Source organism: Eretmochelys imbricata, chromosome 7 (assembly GCF_965152235.1).
Source record: "Eretmochelys imbricata isolate rEreImb1 chromosome 7, rEreImb1.hap1, whole genome shotgun sequence".
NCBI classification, from domain to species: domain Eukaryota; kingdom Metazoa; phylum Chordata; order Testudines; family Cheloniidae; genus Eretmochelys; species Eretmochelys imbricata.
In genome coordinates, this window is record NC_135578.1 from 104,111,275 (window position 1) to 104,130,497 (window position 19,223).

The following is a 19,223-nucleotide window of genomic DNA, read 5'->3' on the forward strand; positions in this document are numbered from 1 at the left end:
TTAGAAAAACGTTCATGTTAAATTTTGGAAATATTTCATCAGAACTTCTGTTTGTTTGGGGTTTTATCTTTTTAATCCCAGTCAATAAAACAATATCTGAGAACCATTAAACATTTCTGCTAAATTTGCCTGTGCCCAGGGTTTATTTTTCCCCCTCTAAAACAAGTATAACTAGTTTTTAACCAGTATTCAATACAGACCAGTGTAGATTCCTCCCTGAGGTAAGTGAGTTGGCTTCAATAGAGTTCTGCAAGGCATGATTTTGGCTCATTGTGTTTCAGTCTGTCTTTCACACATTATTTGATGTAGGTCTTGCTCATGTTGTTCACCTGATGGCAATCTGGATAACAGTGCACATTTAATTTTTCCATTTTTTTAAAATCAGCATGGTGGTGTTCTCATTAGTTTCCTTCCCTCGTTGTCATTTTTGTGGCATAAGGGTTACACTGACACCACTTTTGGCCTCTTCCACAGCAGGATATTGCAGTGTTGACCATTATCCGGGAAACCAGACTGCTACCACAGTACTGCAAGTGAGAGATCTTAGTTCCATTCAGTAAATGATCCTCCCTTTTCTGGTTCTTTTTTTTTATCTGCTTTTTGAATAGCTGTAGAGGCACAGACTATAGCATTTGTTCTGTAATGCTCTTTGTTTAGGTATTTATGACTTTCCCTGTGACCCCCCCTTAACTAGTCACAGGTCTCCACTTTAGAAAGGAATGGGAAATGTAATCTGATTTTTCACCCTTAAAATAACTCCATTGACTTCTCCAGCGCTTGTCCAAATAATCATCACAAACTATTACTGTAATAACTAGTAAATTAATATGTTTGGAGCTTAATGTAGCAGGGAGATGACTATCAGATCTAGATGTAGTGAAGACATTACTTTCCATCACCACCTGAATAATATAGTCGAGTACCGAGGTAGAACAGATGTGTTCTGAACCTAGACAGAAAAAGAAAATCGAAAAAGATTCTGCAGGGTTCCTCTATCAGACAGGCATGTCTTAGGGCCAACATTTTTAAAAGTGGCCTCTAATATTTTTGAGGGCCAAAATTAGAACACATTGGGCCTGCGTTTTCAGAAGGGCTGAACACCCACAACTCAAGGGTAACAGGAGCGATGGGTATTTACAACTTCTGAAAATCAGGCCTAAGGTTGCTTAAGTTAAATACCCAGAATTAACTGCCATCTTTGAAAATTTGAGCCCAGAACACTTAATGGCGTCGGTCAAAGATCCAAAGTATTATGCACCCCAGATACTGATTCATTAAAAAAAAGTTACTCTTTCATCCAGTGACTTCCAAGCACTTTACAAGTGTTAAACCTCAGACCCCTGTGACATAGGTAAATAGGATAGCCAGGGCTCTATGAAATATTCACAATGAAATTTGAAAAATCTCAGTATTTGAGGGCTTAGCATTGTATACCATTATTGCTTGGAAATGGGACCAATTCTGAATGATTGTTTTTAACAAAATTCAAAATTTCCAAGCAAAAACCTCCGTTTTTGAAATTTCATCCCAGTATACATGGGGGGTTCTCTTGCATAAAAACCATGAACTCTTGCATGTTTTGGTGCCAGTCCTCCATTTTACAAAGATATCACACAAACTTAATTTAGGGCACTTAAGCACAGGTATACTGAGACTACTCTCGTGCATAAAGGCAACACATGCACACATGTTTGAAGGAGATGGGCTTTACTGGACTGTGAAATTGCCTGGAATTATACCATGAAAATATTTTTGCAACATGTTATAAAAAAAACCAACCAATTAAACACTGTCACAGAACCCTAATTATATCACCATTCTACATACTGATAAACTGAGACCTACTATTTTTTAAGTGACTTATCCAAAAATGAAACAGTCATTGGCAGAGCTAGGCATAGCACACAGGAGTCCTGGTTCCTGGTCCCCATTTGGCACAGTCGCTTGTCGGTTAACCTCAGCTTAAAAAGAGAAGAGGCTGAGAACATGTAGTTGTAGAAAACGCAGCTCAGTTTAACAGACACACAATTACATCTTGAGTGCAAAATAAATGTGTGGGAAAACTTCTTGTAAGTGGATCCATGTAAGAATAACAAAAACCCTCTGAGCTGTTTCCTGGCTGCTGTCACTCCCAGCTCTGGTTGCACATGCTCAGGAAGGTGTCCTGAAGATTTCCCACAGCAGCTGGGGTGGGGGAGTTTAAGCTACAGTCCCCATATGTGCACACAGATTCCTCTCACCTGCTCCAAATGCCAGTTTACAGTGCAGAGACAGAAGAGCAACAGTTACTCTGACTTACAATATTTGCTACTGATTTCATGAACTAAGATGTGTGTGTTTAGGGCATGTCCCCCACTTAACCCTAATGATACACATTTGTACAACAAAAGAGATTCCTGTTCTATTTCTGTTACAGAACAGTTTGATCTGTTTCTCTTGGCTGGCTCTTCCCTTCCTTTTCCTTTTGGGATAAACACCTGTTTGCTTATGGAATGATTGTTGCCCAGAGTCTATTTTCTGAGGTAATAGGAATGCTAGAGTCTTTCCTCAAAAACCACAGTTTTAAAGGCCCATACAAACATAGAGAGTGAAATTCTGGCCCCATTGAAGTAAGGGCTTCAGTGGGGCTGGGATTTCAGTGTTGAATAAATTTGTTTGCACACACTCAAGAAAACAAAACTGGTGAGTCTGTCTTGTTTGTTAACATATATAGTACTTGAAATGTAAGGATATCCTAGCAAAACCTAATTCTAGGGCCATATTCTGCTTTCACTTACACCTGTGTTGATCAGGAGTAACTGCATTGGAGTTAATGGAGTGGCACCCAAAAAAAAAAAAAAGTGTGAGATCAAAGTCAGCAGCCCTGTGGTACTAGTAGTTGGAGTTGGAAAATGCATGGTAGATCAAGAGTCTACCCTCTGAGCAGGGCACGTTTGTATTTCCCTAATAGAGAATGTATCAATCAATGGTCAACTGATACTCTGCTGAGTCTCCCAGGATTCTGTTCCTCCATCCAAACTGCTTCCTAAAGCTTCAAATACAGTAAACTTGTGTGGTATGCAGCCACTTCCCACTTGACACAGAAACCAAGTTCAGATAGTACTCAGATAGGAGCAACTATAGACTGAGAAGTGTTTTAAGTCCTGCTTATCTAACGGGAAAACTCCTTTTGATTGCAGGTATTCGCCCACAAATAATGAATGGCCCTATGCATCCTCGTCCTTTGGTGGCTTTGTTAGATGGAAGGGACTGTACAGTGGAGATGCCAATTTTGAAAGACTTGGCTACTGTTGCATTCTGTGATGCACAATCAACTCAGGAGATTCACGAGAAGGTAAATTTAACTTCTGTAACTTCATTGAGATTTTTTTTGAAGGGGAAAAAGATGCTTGTCCACTTTAATACCATATTTATTTTCCTGTTTGGAAGCTGCATTTTAGTGTGATAAACTGATCATACTTCTAAAAATATCTGTGGCTTAATATTCAGTAGAACTGGCTGGAAATCAGGATGTAATTTTCATGGACATTTCAGAAGGGTTTTGTTTGGCTTTTTTGCATCAAAATTTTTGATTTAAAAAATGCCCTCAACATTTCTAATTTTGAAGTTTTTCAGACAACTCTCACATTCAGTGTGAGGTCCTACGCTCAACTGAGTGGCATCGGTCTGTCTGTTTGGATGCAAACTTTTGAATGTTGCACCCAATCAATTCCAAAATTTCAGGGAAAATTCTAGGTGTCAGTGGGCAGAACTCTGTTGATTTTGGAGAAAATCAGTCAACTGGAAGAGGGAAATGGGGGACCCAAGGAGCCTCTGGAATCTGGTTAGCACATACATCAGCTTCAACCAAGTCTATAATTGTCTCTGTATCAAAGAACTGATTATTGACAGCCATTAACACTTTGCAGCCTAATAGCACCCCTCATTTCAGCTTGGCCCATCCTCCCAATAGAGTTTAAAATGTTGACACCCTGAATGATTTACCTCCCTAGACTGAAAGGAAAAAAAATAACGGAGATGGGGGAAGGAGGGCACACACAGAGCCTCTGGCATGGGGGGAAATGGGTGATCCCAGTATGGGAGAATTGGTGGACCTCAGAATGGGAGAGACAGAGAGTTCTCACTGAGGGGTGGGGGAGTTGCAGGGAGTCCCTGAAATAGAGGGGTAGGGAAGGTGGCACACAGGGAGCTTGTGGGGGAGAAGAAAGGGATGCAATGATCTTCTGAGGCTCAGCCTAAAGAAGGAACCGTGTGTGATCCTCTAGCGTAGTAAATACTTGTATAATACCAAAGGAGCACATAGAAAAGCACGTAGAAATGCTCACCAGTTACATTTCTTCTTATATAACTGGACTTTTCCCTAAGCTTGTACCAGTGTATAAGATCTCCTCGAAGTCAACAGGGCATGAATTGCCTACAGAGCTCTGGTGCAGAGTCTCCTCTAAGGATGAAGCATCTCACAAATACTGGACCTTACCTGAGTATGTGCCCTCAACTCCTGTTAACTGTGCCACAGTCACGGGTGCACAGCACCACGAGCTCAGCACCTTGCAGGGGCAGGCCCATTGGTTCCATTGTACACTACTGTTACGGTTGTTGCCAGTTTTTCCCCGTTTAAATTACTAGGATTTTCTGACGTGCTTTTGTTGTGTTTCAGGTATTAAATGAAGCCGTTGGGGCAATGATGTACCACACTATCACCCTCACCCGAGAAGATCTAGAGAAGTTCAAGGCCTTAAGGGTCATCGTTCGAATAGGTAGTGGATATGACAACATCGATATCAAAGCTGCAGGGGAGCTCGGTATGTGTCCATTCCATGCCAGTGACCCCTCTGCCATTTGTTTGTTTCTCTTTAAATCAGCCCAGGTGACATTGTTTCTTGCCTGCATTCGATCAACGTGGCACGGCAGACCAAATTTTCAAGTGGGTTTTGATTCAGTCCCTAAAATTGTGGGTGCAGTTTTGTGTGTTTTAAGATGTTGCATGCAAAAGAACATGACTGTGAAATACACAAAAGTGTGGACAATTGTAATTTTAGAAACTGCTTTTTAAAACTTGCCCCAGTTAGAAATATATATATCCACCCACAGCACAAAAAAATGAGATTGATGTATGTTTCAGATGGTTTTTATTAGTTCTGTGGGGTGTTTTTCTTATTCTTGTTAGTATTTATTTTTCCATCATGTTTAATTTGTATCTGCATAATCAAATAGAAACTACCATCTACAGTTGCAGGCACTTTTTTTGCAATCACGATAACTCGTGTCCTTAAATTTAATTGCATTTGTACACCAGTTGAATAGTTATGGGTCTACCCAAGTTGCATGCAAATGCAGATTGCTTGTGGAACTCTGGGGATTTGCACATACAAATAACTAGGTGAGCTAAATTGCATCTACAATTCTAGTCGCTGTGTTGAGACCCCTTTTGATAATTTGATCCAAAGAATGCAATCCATCAAGAAGTACCATGACAGCATTGCTCAAGATTGCTTGTGTTAAAGATTTTCTCTCAGGAAAATAAGAACAACAGACATTTAGACCCTTAGATAATTCCGGTGAAATAGTTTCAAATAGTCATTCCTAAAAAGCAGATACTAGCATAGTGAAGTATTTTTCAGCTAGAGGAGCAGTGTCTTCTTAGTGTGACAGATTATTCTCTATTTGTAACTCTTACTGTTGTCATCCATGCTATCCAGGTTCAAAGGCCTTCAGCATTTAAAAAAAGCTGAACAAAGTACACAAACATAGCTGCATAATCCTCCCTTTTAAACATTGCAAATTGGGTGGCCAAATGATGGGATTTGAAGTGGAAGATGTAATTTCTACCTACAAATGTAGCCGGAAGTTTAATTGGCACCATTATCTAGAAGGGAATTTTTTTAAAAACTAAGGAGAGATCTTTAACTCTGTATAGCTGATACATGACAGGTGGCTAAACATAGTGACAAGTCATGCGGTATCCACCCTCTGAACACAAGTGGCTCAGTTCTGATTTCAGACATACAGGCTCATTTAACGCATACACTCTCCTCCTGAGCTATCTCCTACTTGGAATAATTACCGTAATAGCAACGAAATTCAACCTTTACACCGAATTGTTAATTCATTTTAAATTGTGGAATTGAAACAGAATCCCTGTGTTACCTAACAGCATTCCAGATGAACACCCTGTGCTACAGAAAGTTCAGAGCTGCCTCTCCCCAGCTTCTTCGCTGTTCCTGATGATTATGAGAAGCAGAAATTAATAACAACAATAGGGTTGTACAGTCTAATAGGAAGAGCCCTGTTGTGATGGAGCTGCTTTTGTTGTACAGTCCCTGTAGTCTCACACCTGCGTTGTAACAGTTTCTGGGATTTGTAAAATAATGTCAGTGGCTATATATTTGAAAAGACTTATTTTTTTTTCTCCCCCACTTGTTCCTGTCCGTTGCCTCGGTATGGATAACAATTCTGTTTTTCTGTCTGATCACAGGTTTTTCATATCAGTACTTTTTTTACATTAACAAAAGCTTTTTTTATCATTCTATTGGAGACAGGAAAATGACATTTTGAAATGTTCTCACAGCTCTACTGAGAAATTAACTTTATTTTTTCATGTCCCCATAGAGATGCACTGTATATAAAAGCAAAGGCAGCATTCACCCGTGGATCTGGGCAGTGCTTTGACTCAAAACTTTGTATACTTTTGCATAACAGATGTGCAGCAGTTCTGACAGATTGGAACAGAGCAAATATCCCTAAGGAAAAGAGCTTCTGTAATGGTCAAACCATTTACTATTCATTGCTATTAGTTATAAACCAAAGCTACAGCTGCTAATGTCTCCTTGCCAGCTTCTACTCTTGTGACAGGGATAAATATCTTTGGTTAAACAGATACATGATAGGTCCTCTGCAGTTTGTAGATCTTATGTAGTTAACTTCTGAAACTTCAGAATCATGTATAGATGTTTTCATGATGCCCTGTGCTCTGAAGAGGAAATCTCCCTGAATCCACTTGTGTAGAAATATTAACAATCATGCCAGCCAGCCTTGACACTACAGGCTAATCTTGTACTCCATATCAAGAAGTTTTTGAGGAAAGAATATAAGCCAAAGTAGATGATCATGGCTATAAATCTAATTCTCACCTCCCTTTCAGATACTTTAGCAATAACTGTTCACAATATTCATGTTAGATTTTAATTAGAATTGTCCAGGATGACACTGATTTTGCAAACCAAGATAGTCTTCATCACACACCTAACGGCCTAATTATTTGTGTTATATGTTTATAGACTGTGAACGGAGTCCCAGGGCGGGCCTCACTGAGATTGCTCAGTTAGGGCAAACTGCAAAGAATGACGCAGACAATCCCCAAAACTGGTGGTTATTCTAATACTTAGATTCACCAAGCCAGCAATGAAACAACTTCTACAATACCTTCCTGGGTACCCAGAAGCCAGAAACACAGTTCCCTTGAAGCAGCCCAGCCATGAGCTCCCACCCAGACAGCCAAGTCAAATATGATGAGGATTACTGAAAATCTTGTCATCATATAAAAACTTCTACCAATCCCAAAGGATCAGAGACATTACCCACCAGGTTAATGAATATTGCAGATCTTACCCAAATATACTCGTACAGCCGATTCATATTAACTAAACTAAGATTTATTTAAAAAGAAGAGAGAGTGAGTATAGATTAAAAGATCATTATACATACAGACTTGAGTAAAAATTTTAGATCAGTTTCATAATAGAGATGAGCTTTAGAGTTGCAAAAGTTCTTTCAGAATTAGTTCCATAGGTCACAGTCCAATGTCCAATATTAGGGTGACCCAGACTGGAGCTGGGGACCTTAGTCTTGCAACTCAAACTTCCCCTGATGAAGCTTAAGCAGATCTGAGATAAAAGGATCAGGGTCCAAGAGTTCTTTTTATAGTTCTCAAGCAGGCTATCGATAGCATCTTGACAGCAGGCATTCCTTAGGTGAAGAATAGTCATTTTGAAGTAACCTCCTATTTCCTAAGCATCATAGGTAACAAGCTGCATGGATTAACAATAAGGCAACTGCTCATCTCTTGCCATTTACAGGTAGTTTACTACATACTTCAAAGAGAAATGAAGACAGTGATATTACTACATTCAGTTCATCTAAATGTTAATATCTCCTTTTGATTTTTGAATTAGCAGAATACAGTGATAGACAGGAACTGTTTGGTTACTGTGTCAACCTCTAACAATGCATATGTAAACACACAAAAAACACAATCATAATCTACTAATACGTCTCTACAGGTTGAATCCGAGTCATTTATCCTGCTAGTTGTGTAACCCTTTCTGGCCCTGTGTCACATAGTCATTTTTATGGAGACATTTTCCCTATATTTCACCTTTTTTTTTTTTTTTTTTTAACTCCTAATGTCAGGAAATTATTCTATAAAAATGTCTCTCAAGCCCCTTGCCATAACTGGTTGGACTGTGATGAATTAAAATTTCACCTTTGACATTTTTTCAAATGGTCTTCTTCAGCAACATCCATACTAGATGGGGTGATGAAACTTTTCTGAAATCAGTCATGCACACGCTGAATGCAAGCAACATCGGGACATGTCTAACTGTGTTATCCTCAGTGAGGGGTTGTTAAAAGTGCGGTGCATACATTTTACTTCTGTCCTGCATTCCCGTGCTGCTGCAACTGAGTAAACAGGCAGTGTGCGAATAATACAGTTTAAAGTCTCTAATGTCTGTGCTGAAATTCCTCCTGTTATGGTAATATTTAGATCTTGATAGCACAGCTTTTGTTCCCTTATTGCAAAGAAGAAAGGGGTTTTCATCCTATCCTACTCCTGAGAAGACTCAACAAATACAGGTACTGGCCTCAGATTCAGAATGATAACTCTTGCCTGCATCATTCCATCTCTCCAAGCTCAAGATTGGTTTATAGCTCTTGACTTGCAGGAAGATCCTTAGATTCACAGTGGGGCCCAATAATTAGCAATACAGAGTACTCTCCACAACACCAAGAATATTCACAAATGCCTGGGGATGGGGGCAGCACACTGAAGGAGAAAGGGACTCCACATCTGTCCGTACCTAGATGGCAGGCTGATCAGGGGCAAGGTCCAAGCAGGAAACTGCAGCACCCGTAGAGTCCTCTCTCTGTTCTCCAATTTGGACTCCTTGTGAACTATGAAAAAGAGTCCGTAACAGCATTCTGACAGTAGAGTTCATGGGAGCCAAGATCAACTCTGTTGATGAGAGCTCACCTGCTAGGGGGACAAGTTCCTGTCTATTCAGTCAGTGACAAGGGACTTCCAATCGAACCTGGCAGCAATGGTGTGTACATGCCTGGGGCTGCTGAGTCACCTGTCATTGTGCATATAATTGAGGCTGCTTGCAAGACTTCATCTATGGCTCTTACAACTGTGATCTCCATCACATGAACAAGAGAGTCACATTCCCACCCAAGTTCTATAAGAGTCCACTTAATAGCTGAACCTAGAGAACATATGAAAGCGTGTTCCTTTCTTGACCAGGTCCCAGGACAATCTGAATGTCCTGGAGTTCAGGGTCATCCAGTCAGCCTGCATGGCATTCCTGTCTGTTCTCTGGGACCCTATGGTGCAGATCTTACTGGACAACATGTCTGCAGTGCACTACATCAACAAGCATGGAGATGCTGGGTCATCCCCTCTCTGCTAGGAAGCCATTGGACCTGGCGTCATCACCATGGGGTAATCCCATTGGCTCTTCATCTTCTAGGAATGAGCAACAACCTGGCAGACTTTTTAAGCAGGCACACAATAACCAACCTCGAGTGGTCTCTGCAGGTGTCCGTTGCAGAGCTGATATTTTACCAATGGGGGATGCCACAGAGGACAACACCAAGTGCCTGAACTTCTGCACTAGAGGGCACCTGAGCCTGGGCTCCTTACAGGTCTCCAGGTTTCCTATACGTCTTTCCTCTCAGTTCCCCTGATCCCCAGGGTGATATCCAAAATCAGAGGGAAGACGTCCATTCTGATGCTAATAGCTGTCTGTTAGACAAGGCTATTTGGTCTGCCAGACCTCCTGAACGTGTCAATTCAGTCCTGCATCCCTCTAGCAATCTGCCCGGACATGATATCTCAGAACCACAATCAGATATTGCAGCTAGACCTGCAGCTGTTGCACCCAGTGGCTTGGATGTTGGCTCCTTGAGCACTACTGACAGAGACTATTATCAAGAGGTCCAAGATAGCATGAAGCCATCTGCCAGGAAGACCTGCTTCTCCATATGGAAATAGGTCTCCATATAGCCTATCCAGCATTCTCTGGGACCAGTTGAAGCTCCAGTACCAAAGATCCTCCATTATGTGTTGCACTTGAAACATTCTGGATTGACTCTTCGTTCTCTCGGAGTTTACGTTGCAGCAGTATTGATGTGTCATGTCAGTACAGTTGTAGCCAATGGTATCCAGATTCCTCAAGGGCCATCTGCATACTTACCCTCCTGTTGGAGACTTGACTCCTGCATGTTGTCTTAACATTGTCCTCCTGTTACTCATGGAGCTATTGTCAGATTATTTAACCATCCTGGCCCAGGACTGGTGTATGTGTGTAAATAAAACCTTACCCTTAAGATGGTCTTTCTGGCCACTATCACATCGGCTTGGATGGAGAAGTCAGTGGAGTATTGTCTGGGTATATTCTATGAGTAATTTATTTTATTTACACTCGTACATCAGTCCTGGGACAAGTGTGGTCCAACATCATGCAGGGCAGTCCCATCTTCCAGGAATCTCAGCCCAACACCAATAACTAGTTCCCAGGTATTGACTCTAATCAGAGCCCAAGACAGAGAGCAAACTCTGCTGCATGTCACACAGCTCCCTCTCTCCTGAAGCTGCCTCTGCACACAGCTTTGCAAAACACCAGACTAGCAGCAGTGCATCATGTCTTCCTAAGAGTTAAAACTTGTTCTCATGCCCCCCCCCACCCCCCCCAAAAAAATAAAAGAAACCAGATGATTGTGTGGCAGCCTTCTGGTGATGCTCTCTATCACAATAACGTTGCATTCTTAACTAGGTTAAAGAGTCATAATATATATTGGCCATATTTGTGTGTTACAGAAATGTTAGTGAGATGTTGCAAGCAGCAACGTGAATTGTTTTACCACTAATGGATACCATTAGCATATAAAATCAAACTGATATTTATGCCTTGCCCGATGAACACAGCTCTTTCAGGTTTGTTGATAGGCTAGTGTTAACATAATTCATCCCTTCAAAATCTCAGTAAAAGTAAAGAAAATGCGTGCTCTTTGGAACAATCATTTTGAATTAGACACTTGGCAAAGTGTTTATCTACAAAAATATGTTCATTTGGCTGTGGGCTGTTGACATGTTGCTCACAGTTTGACTATAGTTTGCGTAGCTCCTTGGTGTTTTCTTTTAAAAATAAACAAAAGCTGTACAGTTATTTACATTTGAAGACTTTAACTTCATATTACATCCTATGGGGCCATACCCTACCCCTCCCTCATCTCCATCTCCTCCTTACCATGCACATTACACAGTGGGTGTAACACCTCTCAGCATTAATTAGAATTACACATCCACTGAGAGCGATAGACATATAAATGCCTTAGGGCCTGATCCAGAACTCACTGAAGTCGGGGGAAGGACTCTTATTGACTTCAGCGGGCTTGGATCAGACCTTTACAAGGTTTACAGTGCAAACATTTACTCTCAAGGGAAATCTGCACCAAAAATTCTGCAAATTTCATTTATCAATAAATAAATGTGGAGGCTGACACAGCACAAAGGCCAGGCCTGCCTCAGAAACACTCCAGGGCCCTGCTTTTCTGCACCAGGTGAAGGCAAGCAGGCTCAGTCCAGTAGGACCCAAGTGTGGAGGGGCTCAGTGTGGGGGGATCCAGGTGTGGGGCGAGAGGATTCTGTGTGGGACAATCTGGGTGTGGACGGCGCAGTGAGGGGTCCAGGTTTGCTGGATGCCCAGGGGCCTGTTGGGGGTTTCTGGTTTCAGGGCATTGGGTCTCTGCAGGGAGGTTCAGATGGAGGTAGTTGGGGTTCTACAGGGAGCATGGGAAGGATAGGGATAGCAGGGGGTCTGGATGTGGGGTCTCAGCAGGGGCGTCCAGGTGCAGCTGGTTGGGGCTCAGTGGGGTGGGAGACTGGGAGTGAGGGACTTGTAGGGTAGTCCAGGTGCAGAGGGGGATGGGGTGGGGGATTGAGTGTGGGGGGCTTGTAAGGGGTGAGACTTGGCAGAGGGGGTCCAGGTGTGGGGGGCAATGGGATGCAGGGGGTGAGGCTCAGTGGGGTGGGAGACTGGGGGGTGTCTGGATGCACAGGGATTTGGTGGATGGGGGAACAGCTCCCTGTACAGCGACCCCTCCCCCTGTGGCTGAGAAGCAATGGGGGCAGGAAGCAGGAGGGTGGGGGGAGATGCGGAGCTTCGTGCAGTTGGGGGGCTTCTGGGGGTGGGTCTGGCAGGAAAGAGCAAGTCCCATCCTCCCTCGCCCCCAGCCCAGCCGGGACTAGCAGCTGAGCGTGTGCAAAGTAGGAGACACTGGTTGGGGCATTCCCAGGCCCCCCCAGTGCACCCCCACAGTGACTTACCTCTCCCCCAGCAAACTCGATGGTACAGTTTAGCATTTTTAATACAAAAATACGCAGCATGCTGAAAGTATGGGAGTAGAGTAAAATAACATGCCTGTGGGGGGTGCCGTATCAGTTGCTTGTTCCTGTGTATATTTAATTGAATGCAGAATTCCCCACCTGCTCGACTAGTCCTAGAGCACCCAGCCCCTTGAGAGCAGGACTGAGCTCACAACTGTAGGTCTTGCTGAGTTGGCTTATTCAGCAGTGTCCGCTCTAATGGGTGTCCTGATCAACTGATCCCGGCAAGAGCCCGTTCCTCTGCCTGCACCTTAACAAAGAGGTTAGAGCGCTGTGAGAACTCGGCAAGCCCTGCGCCTCAGCCTCACCTCCTGCTCCGTGCTGACAGGGCTGCAGCCTGCCCCAGAGCCTGCTCAGGGCTGCTGCTGCTGCTCCTCCTGCATCAGTAGGCAGGAGTGACCCCTCCACCATGCAGGAGTGGGCTAGCTACCACTCTGCATCAGGCTACTTGAGACTCAAGTGATGGGAGAAGGAAGGTTTAGTGGGAGGTGAGAGCCTGCCCCTCCTCCTGGGGAGGAAGCCCTTGTACGGGGAAAGGACGAACTTCCCCATCCACCTGCCTCATTTGCCATTACAGCTGAGTCTCCTTCTCCCCCATCACTTCAGCTGCTCCAGGTTGCCCCCCTGAGGCTATGTCCTAACTGCAGAGTTCACTTGAGTAGGCTCTCGAGTCAGCCTAGCTCAAGTCAGAGTGAAATAACACGCAAGCTACAACCAGCGATTATGTTAGCAGCACGGAGTGGGTGTGTTAGTAGCTGATGATCAGTCGCCCTGTCCCCCCCAACGGACCAGCCAACATGAGTTAAAAGTACCACAGCTCTGGAGTTAAGGGGTTGTGTGTGTGTGGACGGGACTCGAGTTAGGACAACACTTGTTATAACTTGGGTTCACTCTGCAGTGAAGACAAGCTTTGAGTGCCGCACCGGGCTTTAATATTGCCCTTCCCCTCAGTTAATTTTTCCATTAGTCCTCACTTCTTCAATCTGTCCCTGTCAGGCAGGCTGGCAGTGCACTGCCTACATGCACAGATAGCCCATAGGTCCTTCTCACAAGGTGAGGACCAGTGCGCAGATCCTTGAAGGTACGGTACATAGACATTATCCTGCTCAACATAGCAGTACTTAACTCTAGACAGTCTGCTGCCCGGTGGAACGATCAGCCTTGTGCTGGGCTCCCCTTACAGTGCAGAGGGAGAGCTAGACACCTAAGGAAGGACTCGGCAAGGGAGCCGCCTAAGCTAGCTGGGAGTGAAATCCCGAGGAAAGACTTGGGGCAAGGAGAAAAGCGTAGGCACCGGAGCGGCTGGCTGCTGGGTGCCTCCCTCCACGTGGCAGTCTCAGCTGCAAACCCTCTCCTGGAGTGAGGCACCAAAGACAGGTCAGTTACTTAGCCCATGCCCTGGCAGCTGAAACCATCTCTCTCTTCTGCTCACGCTCTCCCACACTTGCTCTTGTCCACAGGTATGGCTTAATCATGCTCTGAGCACACCTACAGGACTGGGCCCTGCTGGTGAGATAGGCGTTCCCCTTCCCCTGACCAATTTGAGACTCTGGCTTAGGGGTCTACAGGGTGTCAGCTTGAGCAAGGCCTCCAAGCTGCTCATTAGTTGTGGGGCAGCGTCACCATTTAGGTGGCTTTGCAAATGCTGACCAGCATTTGGAGGTGTCTCCAGGGTTAGGTGTCAACTATGAGAACATCCATAATGCCTGAATGTGGACTTAGTCGCCTAAGAACCTTTAAGGATCTGGGCTGTAGGGATTTTCATATGCATTTGCCTGAATAAGGACTGTGGGATTCTGACCCTTTACAGCAAGATGGGGCTGCAAACTTTACAACTGCTCTTTCCAAGGAAAGGTTTAAAAGGAATGCAGTCATGATGGTGGGTAAAGCTCCCAAAAGTGCCAGATCCTCAAAGGTATTTTGGTGCCTACATAGATTTCATTGAGCGTTAGCGGCTGAAGTACCTTTGAGGATTTGATATTTGGATTTTAGGACCCTAAACGACTTTCAGTGAGGTATAGGCTCCTAAACCACTTGGACACTTTTGAAACTGTTACCCAAAATGGTCATTGACTCTCATATGGGCAAAAAAAGAGGGACTCGTGCAAAAACGTTCTCCCTTAGCCTGGGGTGATCCTGTGTCCCTGGGCCAGATTCATTGCAGAGAGGGAGAGTGAAGGGCTGGGAAATCTCTGTTTTACCTTTTAAACATTTCTCATTATTTATAACTGAGGAGAGAGAAAAGGCTGCATAGAAAACACGTGTGCAGTAAGAGCCTGGTTTTCAGGGGAGCTTAGCACATGTTTCTACTGTTTTCCTGTTACTAAGAGTGTTCAGCTAGTACAATGGGAAATAGTGTGATGGCCTGTTGGTATGGCGAGGGCAGACTGCCCTGGGAATTTTTTAAAAAAAATCTGACCCTTGGTGCATCCCAAATACAGACATTTCTTCAGAAGTGTTTGTAAGAGTCCAAAGGATAAGTAATCCTGGTAGGGCTCCAGAGATGGGGTGAGTCCCATCAGAGACAGAAATTACCCCCAATCTCCCCTCGATCTGGCAGTAGAATTTAAACCAGAAGCGCCCAAGGAACCCCTCCTTCCAACACATCACTATGCAACAGTGTCATAACAGCCTCGATTAAGGACGGAATAGATCCAAGAGGTTGAGTTTTTGTCTCAGAGAACGACCAGCTGCACTGGCCAATATCGCTCCCTGCTGTGGCACAGTGGTGAGGTGCCACCATTGTGTGTGGGGTGTGGGGGGGTGGCGGGATGCTTGCTCTGTATAGAAATGCAGCAGACTGACATTTCAGAGGTGAAAGCAGTCTTACTGCAGCTTATAAAACCAACCTTTGTGAAGGAACAATGGGCCTGGCTGGGACTTGCATGCTTTGGAACTACTTTGCCCCTTCACTACAGAAAATTAATATACAATATGTTATGTGCAGCTAAAGTAAAGAAAGCAGATCAGTAACATTCCTGTAATAACTGTACTGCTGGTATTACATTTAAAAAGAACTTCTAATTGGTTCATTGGGGAAAAAATAGAGTATCAAAAAATGTATAAGTAGCAAAATAGGATTCATTGTTAGCAATTAGGATTGCTTAAAATAAATGGAGTCTTCACTTTAAATGGTGTCTTGAGCTTTAGCTTAAAACCTGTGAAAAAAATCTACCTTGGGAAGTACAGTGTTTAGATACCTACCTAGAAGGCGTGCTTGCCTGATCCAGTGTGCCAGTCATATGTTCTTACGTATGGTATTCCTTACGTAGTCCGCAGGCTGCAGCTGTGAGTTTGGTCCTTTGTGAAGTGGCATCTAGCAGTACAATTTCAAGGTGATATTGGGAGTTTGCCACAAAATTCCTTTCACCATCATGTAATTTTGAGCAGGTCCGCCTACATGCTGGGTTGGGAATGGTCCGCTGATGGTGTCAAGGAACATACAAATGGTTCAGATCAGTTTCTTGGACATAAAACAGTTTCATTAGTGAGAAGCCTAGAGATTTCTGGTGTTTCAGTGACGTGATCGCGCAGCTGTAAGATCGTGATTTTGTTGGGTTTTTTTCCCCTTCTCCAGGGATTGCTGTCTGCAATATCCCATCAGCAGCTGTGGAAGAGACTGCAGATTCCACCATATGCCATGTCCTAAACCTCTACAGGCGGAACACTTGGCTGTATCAAGCACTGAGGGAAGGGACCCGGGTGCAGAGTGTGGAACAGATAAGGGAGGTGGCCTCGGGAGCAGCTCGGATCAGAGGAGAAACTCTCGGCCTCATTGGATTTGGTATGTTGGCAACTTCTGGGGGACAAAATATCCAAAGCAGAGCCATCTAATGGATCTAGATGGATCTAATGGAGTCTCGACCTTGGAAGAGTACGACTCTCAGGACTTACATATGAGATGGGCAACTGGTCACCCAAGGGCTGCATCCCACTAAACAGATTATTTTATTTGTACCCCTGCAGTCCAGCTTGGTGCGGGCGATCTGGTGGTATCAGGGCCAAGAAGGGGGCACGGTGGCTGTGACATGATACTGTGGCGAGAGCCAACAGGCCAGAGTTGGGAGCCAGGCCCAGCCTTGTGGCAGAGGAGCCAGTAGTGCAGCATGAATGCGGGACAGGCTCGTTTCCCAATCCCCCTCCCCCAGGACTCCCCCCGCTAGCCTGTCAAAGGGTTTGAACAGATTTTGTGGCTACCTCCACTAACTTAAAGTTCCCCATCCCTGACTTAGATCTTCAATATCAGCATAGCTTGTTTTGCTACATTTACTGGACAATGCACTTGTGAGCCGTTTTGTAGTGATACACCAGGAGCCACGCTAGGGGTTCCACCAATGTAACGGTGTTTTTAAGCTGCTATAGTTCCGTGGGAACAGAAGCAATGTGCCCTGATTTTCCGCCAAAGGAGCCTGTTCTTTTCCTGTTCAGAATTGTGAACCCAGCTTCCTCTGCGAAGAGGAAGCAGATTTCCAAGGCTGCGGGGACTTTGGTGAGCCCCATCTCCTCAGGGCTTTCGTGAGCCTCTCGTGCACTCTCCCTTTACCCTGTGGTGGTTTTCCCAAAGGGTTCTCCACACACACTGGTAGCCTTGTTTCATGCTGTATCTTCCCACACGCTCTGCTCTGGAGTGTGACCATGAACCTTTGCAACAATTTCTGTATCCTCTTGCTAGCGATGGTTTTTTCCACAGGCAGTGCCTTGGCCATGCGCGAGGCCAGTCCATGTATTTGTTACATGAACCAGCCTGTGTGTGAATGTGTGCTTCCCCCAGGAGCCACACAAGGTGGGAGCCTAGCTAGAGCTAGCTCCTTCTGGGCTCCCTGCTCACTCCTCAGAGAAGATTTCAATTTCGCAAATAGTGTAGCTGAAGTCGGCACATCTTAGGTCAACTTACCTGGCCTTGAGGAGGGCGGCGAGTCGACTGCTGCCGCTCCCCTGTTGACTCCGCTTCCGCCTCTCGTGAGCCGATGGGGAGCGCGTTCAGGGATCGATTTATTGCGTCTAGCCAATCAATTCCTGATAGATGGATCACTACCCACCAATCCGGCAGGTAGTGAAGGCCTGCCCTTAGTGTGGTGCTCTCTTTCCCCCTAGTGGTGGCTGGGCCAGAAGTTGCTGAGCCTGCTACAGCCTTGGCTAAGAGCTGAGTCTTTTAATCCAGGCAGTAGTGGCTCATGCTTTTAGGACCAGAGGTCCTAGGTTCAGTTCCTGCTGCTGATGACCCAGTTGCTCTGACTCTGCCATGCTGGCCAGCCCATTTTGGGCGCAGAGCCCAATCCCTGTCCACCAGTGCATAAGGGAAATTCCAGGATGCCGCAGAGGAGAGGGAAGTCTCACTCCCCTGAATGCCTTCTGCATGGCTGTGCAAAGCCAAGCCAGAATCTGACTTGCAGTGGAGTGAAAGTAGCACAGATAACTGGCATTGTGGCTCATCTTTTACCACTTGTGGCTAATGTGCATTAAAGATGCTTTAATGCTGGGCTGAAGATGTAGTGAGTCATCTGGCTAGAATATACCTGTGGGTTCAGTTAAACCAAAAATCCCACAAAACCCCCACAGCACTGAGTCTTAGAGCCCGGGGTGGATCACTCGATAATTGCCCTGTTTTGTTTATTCTTTCTAAAGAATCTGACACTGTCCACTTCGACTACTGGGCTAGATGGACCATTGTTCTGAGCCAGAATGGCCGTTCTGTTGTTGTTATTCCAGAGCCAGTGTAAGCATGCTGTTTGTATTTTATGTTCCCCCAACATATATAGTCCTCACCCAGGGCACTGAGCCAGGCTAGCCCCATTATCACAGGTATTTCGGACAATGAGCCAATTGCATCCCTGCTATAACTCCTGTGATTTCGGTGGTGCTACATGAGAGGTGAATTTGACCCACTGTGTTCAGAAGCAGTTGTTGGGAAATTAAATATTCAGAAATGAGGCACTGGCCCCTGTCATGGGCTGTATGAAAACAGAGGCACTGAATGGCTGGACTTGGTCTGGAAAATTCTTCCATTTTCCTCCCATCGTAACACACTCAGGGCCTTCTCCTGTAACCACAAGCCCAAGCCTAGAGCTTGCTGCTGGAGGGAGGAGAAAGGCTCCAGCACACTCACTCATTGGAATTCCAGCTCCTTCAACTAGAGCCCCTCAGCATCACCCAGCACCAGCCAAAAGGGGGCAGTAAAATGACAGTGCCAACGCTTTGCTGTGTTGAGAAATAGGCCTAGTCTGTAGACAGGGGATGCTTTGTATGAAGTACTCAGGTAAGGGCAGCTTTTCAGGCAGTCACAGCACAGGACTCACATAGCCTGATTCTAATGAGTACTTCAACATGAATGGACAGTGCCTGGTTATTTGGCTTTCTTTACATTGCCAGACAGACGAATGAGGAATGAAGGGGCATGTATTGATGTAGGAATTGGGTAGCCGAGTCCAGGCAATGACATTGAATAGGAACGACATTGTAGATAATGACCTGCTGATTGCACTGCAGCTGTCCCTCTTTATCAGAATAGTCTTACTAAACCTCTGCTTCCAAACCATGACAGTTGTCTTAGTCATGCCCA

General features: G+C 44.7%; 1 protein-coding gene across 2 annotated transcripts in view; it reads left to right on the plus strand.

Annotated features, from left to right (window-relative positions):
* The window catches only part of CTBP2 (C-terminal binding protein 2), a 76,797-nt gene that overhangs the window by 44,345 nt on the left and 13,229 nt on the right, over positions 1-19,223 (plus strand). For both annotated transcript variants that reach the window (XM_077822934.1, XM_077822935.1), the window contains 3 exons: positions 3,180-3,334; positions 4,658-4,802; positions 16,242-16,448. In XM_077822934.1, coding sequence (XP_077679060.1) covers positions 3,180-3,334; positions 4,658-4,802; positions 16,242-16,448 — 507 coding nt within the window. The remainder of the gene's footprint in view (positions 1-3,179; positions 3,335-4,657; positions 4,803-16,241; positions 16,449-19,223) is intronic.